We start from the raw sequence: 16,190 nt of genomic DNA, 5'->3' as shown, positions 1-16,190 counted from the left end.
ACTACTACGTATCATAAAGCAGGTACAAGATATTTTACATTCACAGAGGTATGATACAGTACTGTCCTACATCAGTAATACTAGAATCAGTTTTGGTTTGAAATTTGCTTTGTCTGCAAATAAGATTGCTATCCCTGCTTTTTTCTGGGTTCCTGTCACATGGAGAATTGTTTTCCATCCTTTCACTTTCAGTCTATGGGCTTCTTTTTGCACTAGGTGTGTTTCTTGTATACAACGTATTGTATACAACGTATTTGCTTCCTATTCCATTTTGCCAGTCTATTTCTCTTGATTGGTGAGTTGAGGCCATTGGCATTGCTGGGTATAACTGATATGTACTGACTTATTATTGTCATGTTATTGGCCTTTTGTTGACTCTTTTTACTTTTTCACCTTCTCCTTTTAGTTTCTTGCCTTGCCTATTTGATTTGCTCTATTGGGCCTCATGGTGTTGTTGCCTTCATTGTCTTTTTCTAGGATCTTGTTTAGAATTCCTTGTAGTGCTGGTTTGGTATTCATGTAGTTTCTCAGGTGTTCTTTGTCGTGGAAGTATCTTATTTCCCCATCCATTTTGAAAGAGAGTTTTGCAGTCTAGATTGGAGGTTGTTCTCTTTTAGTACTTGAAATATCTCACTCCAGGCTCTCCTTGCCCTAATGGTTTGTGTTGAAAAGTCTGCTGTGATTCTGACAGGCTTTCCTTTGCATGTGATTTGTTTCTTTTCTCTTACTGCTTGTAGTATTTTGTTCTTCTGTTGGGTTTCTGGGATCTTGATTATTATATGTCTAGATGTAGATTTTTTTTTTATTGTGGCTAATTGGTGTCCTATATGCCTCACTTATCTGAATGTCAAAATTTTCCCCTCTGGGAAGTTTTCTGTCATTAATTCTGTGAACAGCTTTTTTAAGTCATTTGTATTTTCTCCTGCTACTCCGTGGATTCCTATCAGTCTTATGTTATTCTTCTTTGCATCATCTAGGAGTTGTTGGATCGATTTCTCATGATCCCTTACTGTTTTTAAGAGACCTCTCTTTTCACGGTCACTGACTGCAATCTTATCTTCTATATCTGAGAGTCTATCTTCGCATTCTTTTATTCTGTTGTGTACACTTTCAGTGGAGTGTTTAATCTCCTGGATATCTGTTTGAATCTGTTTTATGGATTCCATTTCTTTCCTATGTTGGGTGTTTATTTTTTCCATTTCTTTCTTATGCTGGGCCTTCATGGCTTCTACTGTAGTCCTGAGCTCATCTATTTTTTTTGTCAGTTTCTGCTCTAGAGTCTCGAATCATGACTTTCATTTTGCTTACCATCTCTGTGGTTATCTGGGAAATTATTTCTGTTTTGAATTTTTCTAGAGCCTGATTGATCTGTTTTGTTACTTTCTGTGCTTTGAGTGTCCTGGTGGTTCACTATTGGCCTTTTCATCCTCATTTGCCCTACTGTTTGCCACTGGTGAACTGGAAGTCTGTCTTTGTGTCTTGCTTAAGTGTTTTCTCATTTTTACTTTTGTTGTCCAGCTGTTCTTGGTTTAATCTCTGGGTTATCACCCAAAGTTTCCTGATATAGTTGCACCCTAGCTTCTGGGTCTCTAACAACCCACAGACATTTTCATCTTCATAACATCAGAGAAAACAGCTCATCAAATCAGCCACAATCTTTTATCCCAACTGATACAATCAGAACAACTTGGAAACTGACCACCTGTGGTAGTCACTAGTCTATCACCCTTAAACCATTTGAATTAAATTGAAATCAAGAAGCAGTCCAGAACATGTTTGCAGTGAACAAAGTTTTCAATATAGTATATTTACCATTTAATGGCTCAGGCAGAGCTAGGACTCAAGACCCCTGATCTCAGTTAGCTGATGGCTGAACCCCATGGCACAGACTGACCTCAGGCTGCAAGGCCCAGATTGAGTTTCCCAACCTTCTGAACGGTTGACCTCCACACCATTCTAGTACAGGTTTCCCACGCCCTTTCTTTAAACATGTTCAAAGTTGGGAACTCAGAAATATACCCTTGATGAACACCTCTGCCTCTGCAGAGTGGGTCCAAAGACTGGCACAATCAGGAGGTCTGAGAGTGCATGCAGGGGTGGGTAAGGGGAGTTATGGGGGTTCAGGGGTGCCTGCGGCTACCTTCCTGATGCTGGAGTGATGGCGGCTCTGGGCAGGAGAAGGCGTGGCTCTTCTTCCCACGGTGGATCGGGGCCCAGGCTCCATTTTGTTTCTTGAAGTAAACATTTTTATTGATTTGGGGTTATTCTTCCAGTATTTATTTATAAAAGACAATTTTTTTGTTTTTTGTTTAGACATAGTCTCCCTATGTAGTTCAGGCTGTCCTTGAACTCATGGTGATCCTCCTGCCTTAGCTTTCCAAGTGCTGGAATTATAGGTGTGCACCACCACTCCAAGATTTGCAAACACAAATATATAAAATTATTTCCCCTTATTTTTACATAGTGGTATCATATCATACATGCTCATCTTGTTTTTCTCACTCCATCATATATCTGGGAGACCTTTGAATATCAGTACATTATTTTTTTATAGGTGTATAGTAAGGCTATCTTATTAATATAATTGCTTTTTAAGGGAAATTTGTTATTTTCAATATCAAGTGAATAAGAATGTTTTTTCACATATAGGAAAACATATCTGTAGAATAAATGCCTGAAAGTGGGATTGCTAGGTCAAAGCATTCTCTGAATTTGCCATTTGTTAGTCGTTTTGCACTCTTAGGTACCTTTTGGATTTCTGCAAAAATAAGTTCAGTATAATTTTAGTCTAAAATAATTTCACTATATTCAGATCTGTTGGGAATTGGTCAACCATTGTTATGGTTTAGATCTAAAATATATTCTAAAATATTTTCCAAAGTTTCACATGTCCACAAGTGGGGCCTGGTTGTAGGAGGCAGATCAATGGGAAGCATGACCTGAGGATATATTCCTATCCCTGGTCTCTCTCACTGTCTGCCCTCTGGCTACTGTGTTGTAAACAGTCCTGTATTAGGCCCTTTCACCATGTCATTTTTGCCTCGGAGCCAGCTGATTTTGGATTGAACCCACTGGCACTGTGAGCCTCCTTTAAGTTGTGGGTGTTGGGTACTTTGTTTAAGTAACAGGAAATTGACTCATACGAAAAACTGGTACCAAGAGTAGGATTGTTGCTGTGATTATATCTGGCTAAGTGGTGCAGAAGCCTTTGCAAGTGATTTTTGGGAAGAGTTTGGAAAAATTTGAAGATGCAAGTTAAAGGAGCCTTAGAATGCTACAAGCAGAGCTTGACTTGCAGTTTGGGTTGGATCTCAGAAAACCAGAATGCTGGTAGGAATGTGGACAGTGAAGGCCAGTCTTATGCAGTTTTAGCTGAGAATAGTCCTGCACTTGAAACTGGACAAGAGGACATGTATATTTCATTCTGGCAAAGAATTTGTCTGTGTTTTTTTCCCCCTGTGTCCGAAGATTTTGTGTGAGACCATATTCAAAGGTTGCTGACTAATGTGATGGAGGAAATTTCAAGGCAATTGAGTGTTTAGGTGTGCATGAATGTTGCTGGCTGCTTTTACCCAGATCTACAGTGAGATTCAGAAGCAAAATGGAGAGGCAAAAGATGTGAAGATTTTGCTGCTTGGCCAGAAAGGAAGGGCCTAAAATGCTGGGGCCAAGGAGAGTATGGTTGCTGAAAAGATACGCCAACTACTTTACATCAAGGCAGAAAAAAAGATACTTTGAGGGCATCTCAGAAAATGACCAAACCCCCTCATCACAAGTTCAATGGTATAAAAGAATAAATAACTTTGAAATATTTTGCTTTGAGAAGAGAGGCCCAGGGCACCCTGCTCATTCATGGCCACCTAGAGAAATATTTCCTTAGTTTAGCCATCTAGGCCCTCACAGGATGCTGCAGCCATGTTCCAAGGGGGTTGGGTTACTGGTTGAGCTGACAGCAGACCTTGTGCTGGCTTTTTAGGCATGTAGAATGCAAGAGTTATTAGGTTACAGAGGCTTCCACCCAGATTTCAAAAGAAAGCTAGGAGGTTAGACAAAAATGTGTGACAGGGCCACAGTTCCTGCCAGGAGCTCTGAGAGAGTAATGTTTAAAGCAATGAGCGTTAAGCCAAAGATACACTGGAGACCTCAGGGAGTTGGAGATTCCAGGAATGGGAAATGTCTGCTGAAGAAAACCACAGGCAGTGAGTGGAGCCAGCCCAGGAGAGAAGCTATGCTGGCTGCAACCAGCAAGGCCACAGGGGTAGGGATGTCCAAGGTCTTTGAAGTTCATATCATCTCACCACAACCTGCCCAGGGTGCTGAGTATGAAGCTATAGGATTTCATGTTTGCTTTAATGGGGTTTGCTTTTCATTTGGTCTGATTCCTGCTTTCCTACTCTTCCCTTTTGGAGTAGAAATATTTATCTGGTGTCATTATATATTAGAAGTACTAGCTTTATTGTTAATTTTTACATGGACTCACAGCTAAGAGTTTGAATTGAGTCTCAAAGGAGACTTGGGCTTTGGATTTTTTAGTAATACTGATATGGTTAAGAGTCGGACTAAATGCATGTTACATAGTAAGATGAACACGAACCTTTTGGGGGCCAAAGGTAGGATGTTATGGTTTAGATCTAAAACACCCCCCACAGTCTCATGTATTTGGAAGTGAGGCCTGGTCGAAGAGGTAGGTGACTGAAGTGTGACTTGGAAGGGTATATCTTGTCCCTAGCTCCTCCTTTCCCTCTTTGCTTCCTGGCTGCCATAGGGATGAGCAGTTGTCCTTTTCCAGGTTCTTCATGCCACTTCTGCCTTGAAGCCAGTCAACTTTGGACTTAGCCCATTGGAATTGTGAGCCAAAATGAATCTCTCTAAGTTGTGGGTATTGGATATTTTGTCCCAGCAGTGGGAGCATTACTAAAACACCTGCATTCAGTACCTGAGGAACTTATAATACTATTACAGTTATTTTAACAAAGGCATTTATTTACCGCTTACTGTGGTTAAGAGACTGTGTTGAACATTGTGTGTGCTCTCACTGAGGCTCCAAAACAGCTCTGTGAAGGAGATGTGATTTTTTTTTTTTTCAGATGAAGATGACACAGAGCTACAGTGACTTAAGCTCCCGTAACTGCCTGTGTTGGACCAGGAGTTTATTTAACTCCAGAACTTGTATTCCTAACCATCTGTCCTTAGTTTTGTTTTTTATTATTATTTTTATTATATTTTTTTTTGAGACAGTCTTTCACTGTAACACAGGCTGCCCTTGAACTCATGGCGATCCCCTTGTTTCAGCCTCATGAGTACTAGGATTTCAGGTGTGCACCATCCTGCCCAGCCTGTCCTTCATTTTATTGTATTTTTATTTTTTGAGGAGACAATGAAACTTTTTTATTGTGAGACCAAACCACTAAGAAAATATATCACAGGCTCGACATAGCAGACAGGTTATATTATCATTCATTTCAAGTAATAAATTGGTAAAAAGACAACACATCCCTTAACCAAAAGATAAGGTGCCCTGCTGGGGCAGGAACACTATGTTGTAAAGGCCCCAGGCAAAAATGGTATTTGGTAAAGGAGTCACAGCTCAGATTGCTTACTTTCTGACCTTCCTGTTGCCAGGAGATTATCTCAATAAGGCGCTGTAATTTAGGAGGGTACAAAAACAGTGCTGGGTTTAGGCTTTTATTCCATCCTGTTCTATAAAAGCCACTTTCTTCAGTACTTCCCAACTGTCTTAACTAACCAACAGTTCCTATTTTAGTTTATCAGAGTCAAAAGTCTTTACCCTTCAAGGGAAAAATGTCACTGCAAGATTGTCCTGTTAACTGCCACAAAAAGCACAAGGACCTATCAGCCAGTGAAGGAATACTTTTCCATATAGTGTGTGACACTGACTGTTGTTTTTGGCAATCATTTCCAGATTGAAAGACACAGTGTAAGAATATCAAGACATGCAAATCCATATCTTGATAGTTAGAAGAGGACATACACAAGGAGCCTTTCACAGTTCTTAGCTACTGTCTCAACTCCATATCTTAAATCCACTTCATGCCCTTTCATATAAAAACAACCAAGCAAAATGAAGGTATGGGCCCCATCCCCACAACTCTTTTGAGACAGGGTCTTGCTGTGTAGTCTGGGTTTATCTTGAACTCACTATTTAGCTCAGGCTGGCCTCAAACTCATGGAAATCCTCATGCCTCAGCCTCCCAAATGCTGGGATTGCAGGAGTGTGAATTAGTTATCTGAATTTTGTTTTATGGCTTAGTACAAAATAGTGTGGTGATATTTCTGGCAAATAGGAAATTAGCTACAGAGACACCACTTCTGCAATCCATCAGGTCATAGGCAGCTCAGAGGAACCTGCCAGCCTGCCAATATCTGTATATTAAGATGACGCTGGTACTTTGGAGGGTTCTCAGTTGGTACAACTGAGATCTCTACTGCCAGGATAAAATCTTAACACATGAAATTTAGGCTCTAAAGCACTCTTTTGTTCTATCTTTGACCCAAACTTTAGCACCATTTTTTTTTTTCCATTTTACTTTCTAGTATCCAAACAGAGGAATCAGGGTCCAGAGGCAAGTGAAATGTCTTAAACTTGCTGTCATCCTTAGTTTCTTCATTCATAAGTTTTGCTTCCTGCCCTAAACCCCGATGGCCACTGGCAAAGACTTTTATTTCCCAATGGATGAGAGTGACTCCTTCATCCTCTTGGTCATAGTTGGAATGAGGTTCATGTGGTCGCCTACACGCGTGGCCACACAACTATCCAGCTGCTATTTTACCTGAAGCTCCTTATTCCCTGCATCCATCAAATCTTTGGCTTTGTCGTTGCAATGCATCGTGCACCGGGCTAGGTGGTCCTGGAACTTTTCCAGTTCATTGGTCACCAAGGCCTGGGCCTGAGCTAGCGGTGCATGGCAGTGCTCGATGCACTGGTGCACCTGCTGCATGGACACCTGGCTGTCCTCACAGCAGTTGGCACTGCACCAGAACATGAGGCCCTGCACCTTCCGAATGTTCTCTCTCCACACTCTTCACCATGGAGTCCACCGCCTCTTGTACCTGGAGCTGCTGCAGCTCCACCATAGCTACCCCGCGCTGTGCTACGCCGGTGCCCACATGGCTGCGGCGCAGCCTGTCCTTCATTTTAATATGATATATTTTATTTATTTTATTGTTTGGTTTTTTGAGACAGGGTCTCACTATGTAGTTGAGACTGACCTGGAACTCACTGTGTAGCCCAGGCTAGTCTCAAACTCACAGCGATCCTCCTGCCTCAGCCTCCCAAGTGCTGGGATTATAGGCATGTGCCACCATGCCTGGCTAATATGATATATTTTAAATATGTTGGGATTGTATTGTCCAGTACAGTACAGCCTTGTAATGTCAAGGCCTGGAAAATCTGGTGATGCCATTGGTGTGGGTCCCGCTGGAGCACACCCCATCATTCTTCCTTACTTTTATAAATTTCAAAACTTAATATAAAACTACAGTAAGCAAGACTGATTCTAGCATAAGTAAAGACAGATAGATCAGTGGAAATTGTATGTTTGATAAGGGACCAGTACTAGAATATATGAAGAGTGCTCATAATGTAATAAAAGCAATAAATAACCCAATTAAAGTAAAGGCAAAAAGGGCCGGGGATTTAGCTTGGTGGTTCCACTGTCTGCCTTGCAAACTCAAGGTCCGAGTTAGATCCCTGGTACCAATAAAAAAGAGAGAAAGAAAGAAGAAAGAAAGGCAAAATACCTAAAAAAGACATTTCCTCAAAGATGTACAAATGGGCTGAAGTATGTGAAACAATGTTGAACATTGTGCGCTATCATAGAAATGCATATCAAAACCCTAATGAGGAGGCGGGGATTTAGCTCAGTGGTGCCACTGCCTGCTTTGAAAGAGAAAAGTCCTGAGTTCAATCCCTGGTACCAACCAACCAACCAACTAACCCTAATGAGACCCCACTCCACACAAGTAACAAGTGCCCTTGAACTCACTATATAGCCCAGGGTGCCCTCAGACTCACGGTGATCCTCCTGTCTCAGCAGGGATTACAGGTGTGTACCACTATGCCTGGCCCTTTTGGTATTTAAGATATAAGATAGTACTTTGGTTTTCTCATGATAGCTCAACAGGTATCCCAGTACTGTTTAATTGATTCATGCTTTCTGTCACCACTCTTATGTATGAAAGTGTTACGTATACTTGGATTGGTTTGAGTTCTCTAATTGTTCTGTTTAAGGTTTGTATTCTTTTGCAATACTATATTTTACTGTAGTAGAATAAGTACCCCTTCCTTAATCTTGTTGTATTTCACAATAGTCCTGGTGATTTTCACTCATTTTCTAATTAAAGTAGATTTTCATTCTTTCATAGTATAATGTGATCTATCACCCCTTGCTCACCCTGTTCTCCCAGTGCCCAACTAGAAGACCTGGGCTCTTGTCCTGGCCCCATCCTTTCTAGCTGTCTGGCCTTTTGGTGATTACTGAACATCTCTGATTTATTTCCCTCCTCTGTAAGACAGTGAGGATCCTACACATTTCATAAGGTTGTAAAGTTCAAAGGGGATAATCTGTATAGAGGCCCTTGGTAAACAATATAGACATATAAAAATACTTTTTATGGTTTTACTAAAGGGGCCAGTGAGCCCAGAGAAGTGCTAGATCTACTAAAGATTCCTAGGAAGCTAGTATGGGAAATGTCCACAACTGAAAGGCCGGCCCATGTCCCACAGCCTTCCTCTGGGCTCTGCTGCCTCCATTCCTGGGTGCTTGCTGAAGAGCCTATCTGGTCTTGGTATAAGTAGCTCCCTTTTATTGTCCCCTATAGGTTGTGAAAGGCCAGACCATTTCCCTGGTTCCCCCCAAGCTTCTGATTACCTGGAAAGGCCATCTGGAGAGTGTGGCAGATATCCTATATGTGGAGAGCTTGCAGCTGATTATCAGTGCTGGCCAGGACTGGGACGTCAAGGCTTGGAAACTCTCTGGTGATGCCATTGGTATGGGTCCCGCTGAGGAATTCCCCAACCCCTAGGCTTTCTTCTACCTGTCTCTGATGGAACACAAGCTGGCATGAACCTGCCCACAGAAAATGCCTTTGCTCAGATGCTATTACAGGGTGTGAATCCTCCATTCCTCCATTCAGCATTCAGTTCAGTATCTATTAGCCATTGATCTACACATTTATCCACCCTTCCAACATTATTTGCCTTTGAATTTTTGAAAATAGTATACCTGATTAGTTGTTCCTTTCTCTCTTTAAAAATAAATGTTAGTGCTTTATCATACATAAAAGCACACAAGCCAAAAGGGTTCAACTTTGTGAATTTTCAGAAAGTATACATGTATATCCACAGAGCCACCATCCATGTCAAGAAACAAAAATCATTCTAGGGGCTCCCCTTATCCCCTCCCCTGACTGTCACTGTAAATATTTCTGCAGGAGTAACTGCCATCCTGATTTCTGTATTCATAGATCAAGAAGGTATAGTTTTGAACCTTGTATAAATGAAGTCATTTGATAGGTTCTCCTTGTGCCAGTTTTCTTTCTCACATCATTTATTATGCTTGTGAAATTCATCCATGTATTGAGTGTAGTAGCTCATTCATTTTTGTTGAATGAATGTCATTATCTGTACTGTTGTTAGTGGGCATGGCGATTGTTTCCAGCTGTTTTGAATACTGAAAAATAATGCTGTTATGAATATTCTTATATGTATATATATATATAGATGAATAAATACATACATTTCTACTGGGTATTCACAAACCACAGGATGTATAAAGCCTTAATTGATGTTACCAAATGATCTGTCAAAATGAATACCAGTTTGCATTATTTAATCAGCCAGATGTAAGAACTCTCATTATCCTGTAATTTTGCCAATACTGGATATTGTCGAAGCCATCTTTTGTGCATGTAATGGCATCCCATTGTGACTTTAATTTGAATTACCATGAAGATATGGATGCTGAGTATTTTGATATGGATTCTGAGTATTTTTGTATTTATGGATCACTTGACTATATATTTTTTGTTAAGTTCTTGTTCAGACATTTTTTCTGTTGAATGATCTTATTTTAATTATTGTAGTTAATACTCTATGGGTATGAGTATTTCAACAGTTATACATTATATAGATGTCTCCTACTTTTCTGGTCTGCTTCTTATTGTCAGTCATATCTTTTGATGAACAGAAGTTCTTAATTTTGTTTTGTTTTGTTTTTTTGATATGGGGGATTGAACTCAGGACCTTGCACTTGCGAGGCAGGCGGCAGCATCACTGAGCTAAATCCCTGTCCCTAGAAGTTCTTGATTATAAGATGATCCCATGTTATTAGTCTCATCAGTTTTTTGCATTGTTTTATTATAGCATTCCCCCAATAAAATTGTCTTACTCTCTTAGGAAAATTTTAAGGGTCTCTTATGGTGAACCATACACAGTTATGCAGTGAGTTGATCTCTAGAACTTTTTCATCCTGCATGACTGATACTGTACCTGAACAATAACTCCTCATTTCACCCCTCTGCAGCACCTGGCAACCACTATTCTACCTTCTGTTTCTATGAATTTGACTGTTTTAGTTACCTTATATAAGTGAAATTATACAGTATTTGTCCTTCTGGGACTAGCTTTTAAAATTTAGCCTAATTCTCAAGGTTCATCTATGTTGTAGCATATAACAGGACTTCTTTCTTTTTAAGGTAAATAATACTCTAGAGGATGCAGATGCCATGTTCTCTTATCTGTTCATTTTTCAGTGGACACTTAGTTGTTTCCATCTATCGCTTGGCTATTGTAAATAATGCTGCAACAAAACCCAGGAGTTTTTCTTCACAACCTGTTTTTATTTTTATTGATTTTTTTGATAAACAGAAGAGAATTGCTGGATCATATGGTAGTTGTATTTTTTATTTTTTTGAGAAATTACCATACTGTTTTCCATGGTAGCTGCCCAATTTTACATTCCCACAAGGTTTTTGATTTCTCTTAGACGTTCTAATAGGTGCAAGGTAATACCTCTTTTTGGTTTTTATTTTATATTTCCCTGATGATTATTGATGTTGAGCATCATTTCATAAAACTATTGGCCATTTGCATGTCTTCTTTGGAGAAATGTCTATCCAAATCCTCTGCTTATTTTAAAATCATATTTTTTGGCTGTTGGGTTGTAGGAGTTATTTCATATTTTGGCTATTAACCCCTTGTTAGATATATGGTACATATTTTCAGAATGTGTCTTCTCTCTCCATAGATTGTCTTTTTTTCCTGGTTATTTCCTTTGCTACTTAGAAGCTTTTAGTTTGCTACAGTCCCACTTGTCTGATTTTGCTTTTTTTTTTTTTTTTTTGGTGCTTTTGGTGTTATATCATCTGTGCCAAGACCAGTGTCAGGAAGATTTTTCTTTGTGTTCATCTAGGAGTTTTATAGTTCTAGATTTTATGTTTAAAATTTTAATACATTTTGAGTTGATTTTATGTGTAGTTAGTGTAGGAGTCCATTTTGTTTCTTTTGCGTGTAGATACTAAATTCTTCACATTTTTTTGTTTGAGAGTTAGATTTTTTTTCCCTATTGCATAGTCTTGGCACCCTTCTCAAAGATCAGTTATCTCCTTTGCTTTGCAAGAATTTTTCAATTTCCAGTGTTTTATTTTTTGCTTTTGCCAGTGATATTTTTGAATTTCTATTCTGTCTTATTGATTTATGTATCTATATTTATGCCAGTACCAGACTGTTTGATTACTATAGTTTTATAATATATTTTGAGCCGGGGATCTCATTTGTAACTCACCTGTTTTGCAAGAGCAATGTCCTGAGTTTGATCTCCAATATAAAAAAAAAAAAGAAAAAGAAAAAAAAAAAGAGCTGAACCTTATATAGCATATTTTGAAGTCAGAAAATGTGTGTTTCCAGTTTTATTTTTTCTCAAGATTGTTTTGGCAATTCAGGGTCTCTTTGTAGTTCCATAGGAATTTTAGGATTTTTCTCTATTTCTGCAAAAAATGATATGGGATTTTGTGATTACTTTTTTTTGTTGTTTTTTTTGTTTTTGAGACAGGGTCTCACTATGTAGTTCAGACTGCTCTGGAACTCACTGTGCAGCCCAGGCTGGTCTTGAACTTACATTGATCCTCCTGCCTCAGCCTCCCACATGCTGGGATTACAGGCGTGTGCCACCACTCCTGGCTTTTTTTCTCTTTTTTGGTACTGGGGTCAAACTCAGGACTTTGTACTTGCCAGGCAGGCAGTGGCACCACTGAGCTAAATCCCCAGCCCAACTTTGGGATTTTGATAGGGGTTGAGTTGCGTTTATAGATCGCTTTGGGTAGTATGGATATTTTAACAGTATTATATCTTCCAAACAATGAACACAAGATATTTTTTCATCATAATATATCTTCTTGTAACGCATGTTCTAATGTTGCCTTAATCAATTTCCTCTCATATTTACTCACTTACCTGACACTTCTGGCTCTCTGTTCTAGGATCCTGTCTGTAATCACTTTCCTTCAGCTTAAATAACTTTATTTCTTATAGCGTTATCACTGATAAATTCTCTAAGCTTTCTTCTCAAAAGATCTTTGTTTTAAAATTTTAAGGCTTGGGCTGGCAATGTAGCTCAGTGGCACTGTGCCTGCCTCACAAGGTCAAGGTCCTGAGTATGATCCCTGGTACCAAAAAAAAAAAAGTTTTAAGGCTTAAAAAAGCTCTCAGTATTAAATTCACAGTTGGCAGCTTTTTTCCTTTCAATATTTAACAATACTTAACAAATACTTTCAATACTTAACAAAAAGTTTATTCAGTTAACTTTTGGCTTCCATAGTGTCTTAATTTTCTCGTTTCTGATACAAAACACCCAACATCCAAAGTTGGAGGAAAGGTTTATTGTCGCTCGCAGTTTGTAGAGGTTTTAGTTCATAGTTGGCTGACTCCAAGGAAGGGCGGCGTGTGGCAGAGGAGTGTCACAGAGGAGGAGCAGTCCACAGCAGGCAGAAAGCAGCGAAGCAGCGAAGTAGCAAAGGAGCAGCAGCAGCAGCAGCAGCAGCAGCAGCCGCCCCTCTTTCTGTCCCCTGCATTCCATCCAGGCTGCCCGCCCCTAGGGCAGGTAGTACTCAACCCAGGGCAGGGCACCTTCCCTCCCAGTATCACATCCTTAATCCCAGTACCACACATCCTAGCTCCAGCTCCCTCTAGAAACCCCATTTATGCCTGCACGGGGTCTTGAGGGGATATCTAGATATAAGCCATGACACATATGTTCTGTTGAAAAATCAGTTGTATGTTGCTTCTCTCTTTTTTTCCTGGTTTCTTTTGACTTTCAGCAGTTTGACTATGATATGCCCAAGTATAGTTTTTTTTTTTTTTTTTGGATTTATGTTAGCAGGAGTACACTAACTTTTTAAAAAATCTGTGGGTTGGTGCCTTTCATCCGTTTTGAGAATCCTGAGACATTTTCTCTTCAGTGTTACTTCTTCTCTATTCTCTTTCTTTTTTCATTGTAGGACCCTAGCTATATGTAAGATAAACCCATATGTCTCTTGTGCTCTGTTCTCAGCGTTTTTCCAATCTCTGCATTCCAGACTGGATATTTTCTTTTATCTTTTACTTTTTAAATATTTAAAAAATTCTGAGGCAGGGTCTCTTTATGTTGTCCAGGCTGGTCTTGTACTTGTGATCTTTCTGCCTCAGCCTCCCAAGTAGCTGAGATTACAGGTGCACACCACCATGCCTGGCTTCTAGACTAGACTGTATATTTTCTACTGACCTGCTTTTGGTTCATGATTTCTGTCTTCTTATGCATGCAGCCTGGTATTAAATCTGTTGAATGAGCTTTTCATTGCATTTTTAGTTTTAGAATAGCCAGTTGATTCTTTTCCATAGATTTCAACTTTCTATTGAAATTCTCCTTCCTGCCCATTTTCTTCATATTTTTATTTCACACTATTTATAATAATTGTTTTTGTCTGCTAACTCCAGTGCCTGAATCACCCAAAGGGTCTATTTCTAATGTTGGTTTATTCTTTTGGTTATTGGTTACATTTTCCTGTCTTTTCACACATCATATGTGTAAACAAAACAGTATTTTTTGGGACTTTGTATAAATGAACTATAGAGACTGATGTTGATATTATTTTCCCCCAGAATATTTGTTTTTCTTCTGATTAGAGCTGATCACCTTAGCCCAGCCTATTAATGGAGCTAGATTGTAGCTAGGTAGTTCTTTTTTTTAATTTAAACTTTTTATTTTTACATTTTAGATAAACACATTGGTAACATTCATTATAGGGGATTTGTATACACGATATGTCTTGTTTATTCTTCTTTTCCCCCATTCCCCTTTCCTCCCTGCAACCCTTCTTCCCCCTCCTTATTTATGAAAACTTTGGGTTTTTTTTTTCTATTTTTTTGCTTGTTCCTTCGTTCCTTCCCCCTGCATTGTTCTGCTTTTCATTAGAACATTTTCTTTAGTTTCTTCTGTCTTTAGTTGTCTCAAGGGTGAACTTTGTTGGGTCTGTTGTAGGCTTCTTCTTTTGGAGGGACTGTGTCTCTGAATGATCTCCTTTTAGGCCTGCTTCACAAGTCCAGCTCCTGTGCTCAGCACATCCTGTGGGACAGTCAGTACGTTTAGGACCCCATTAGATTCAGATCTCATGCTGGCCACAGTGGCTGTCAGAAGCTCTGCGGGTTCCTCTCACCTCTGAGCTTCCCTCTTTCTAAGCCAAGCCTCCTCCTTCCTCAGCCCGTGCCCAGTCCAGGATGCTCCCCCAGAGAGGAGAGCAGCTCTTCGTCTCAGTTCTTAGAAAGACTCTTCCCTTAATTTTATTTCCTCTGGTTTTCCTTGCTTCTATAATTCTCCAATGATTTCTTTAAAATCACTTTGTAACAAATGTCTTATTTATTTGTTTTTGGTACCAGGGATCGAACGCGGGACCTTGAGCTTGCAAGGCTGGTGGCAGAACCACTGAGCTAAATCCCTGGCCCTCTTATTTTTCTTAATTCTTAAAATTCTGTATCAGGAGAATGGTTTTCTACTCACCACACACTGCCCAGAGACAGGACTCCCACTGCACTGTCTCACTGCCTGCTTTTCACTCCAGCCCCAGCTCTCCTTACCTTCACCCCAAGAGTCCTATTGATTGATGCCTGGTCACTTTATATACAGCTGCTTGAAGCCCATGGAGGAGAACTGATCAGTGCCATAGGACCCTTCCTAACCCAACCCGCTTGTGGGGCAGAGTGCGTTGGGCCCGAGCTCCAAGTATGTTCTAGGGCTAGTGACTGGTTTATTCAGGTATTTGTTCAGTACCTAGCATACAGCCTGGCACCGAACACAGTGCCGGGCACTGATTATTTGGGTGAATGTTTGGGTGGAGATAAGGGGTCACTGGCTGACTCTCAAGGGTTACAGGGCAGGGGACAGTGGCTTCAGAGGTGGGCATATGCCAGTTCTTGTTCTGAGCAAGATTTGGTCAAATCACAGGGACCTTTGGCCTGAGTGTTTGGAAAAGGATCCAGAGTGCTCCGATGGACGGTGGTCAAGAACTAAATGAAAGCCTAGACTAGAGGGCTGATTCCACAGACGCCGTGCTCAGCGGCTCCCGCCTGGAGCTGCAGTGAGTTACCACAGCCCACTTGGTGATCTCTGGCCAGAGCAGAGGGGGCTGTGAGCCTTGCCAGCCCCCAGGAAGCCTCTCCCTGGGTGGGGGAATGCGGGCAGGGTTAGGGAGGGCCCTTGGAGTGCCTGAGGACTGGGACCTGCGGGCAGCCTGCGGTCCCACTCTACTCAGCTCAGGGCACAGACTGAGTAGTAAAACCCCCAAGCATTTAGATAGGGTCCTGCCCCTGGTCAGACTTGGATTCGCCAAGGGGCAGAGGTCCCTGCAGAGGACATTTCCATACAGCTGCAGGCTTCTAGTGAAAGGGGCTGGGCCCACGCCTGAGGCCCAGGTCCCGAGCAGATATTTGTGTCGAGCAGGCCGCTGGCTACTTGTTCCTTCTCCACCCATTCTGTCCTCATTTCTGACCAAGTCTCCAGTAATTTTGGTTTGTTCAAAAATTTTTTTGAGGGTTGGAGGTGAGGTTCAGTAGTAGAGTGCTTGCCTAGTGTCCAAAGCCCTGTACAAAGTCCCTAGTTTAAACACACACACACACACACACACACACACACACACACACA

At 40.7% G+C, this 16,190-nt stretch overlaps 1 protein-coding gene and 1 pseudogene across 11 annotated transcripts in view; one reads left to right on the top strand and one right to left on the bottom strand.

Annotated features, from left to right (window-relative positions):
- The window catches only part of Efcab8 (EF-hand calcium binding domain 8), a 78,615-nt gene that overhangs the window by 59,668 nt on the left and 2,757 nt on the right, over window positions 1-16,190 (top strand). Inside the window, exon 23 of one of the 11 annotated variants that reach the window (XM_010628424.2) lies at window positions 15,495-15,688. The exons of 9 other annotated variants lie outside the window; for them this stretch is intronic. In XM_010628424.2, the coding sequence (XP_010626726.2) occupies window positions 15,495-15,509 (15 nt within the window). In that variant the 3' untranslated portion in view covers window positions 15,510-15,688. Of the gene's footprint in view, window positions 1-8,841; window positions 9,747-15,494; window positions 15,689-16,190 lie in introns of those variants that run through there. One more of the 11 variants, XM_010628421.2, reaches the window with a different exon arrangement.
- On the bottom strand, window positions 6,332-7,095 carry LOC104865096 (annotated as a pseudogene).

This window comes from Fukomys damarensis, unplaced genomic scaffold (assembly GCF_012274545.1).
Source record: "Fukomys damarensis isolate Sample0158 unplaced genomic scaffold, DMR_v1.0_HiC HiC_scaffold_22, whole genome shotgun sequence".
NCBI lineage: Eukaryota > Metazoa > Chordata > Mammalia > Rodentia > Bathyergidae > Fukomys > Fukomys damarensis.
Note: the sequence above shows the minus strand (reverse complement) of the source record. Positions and strands in the feature narration are given on the sequence as shown.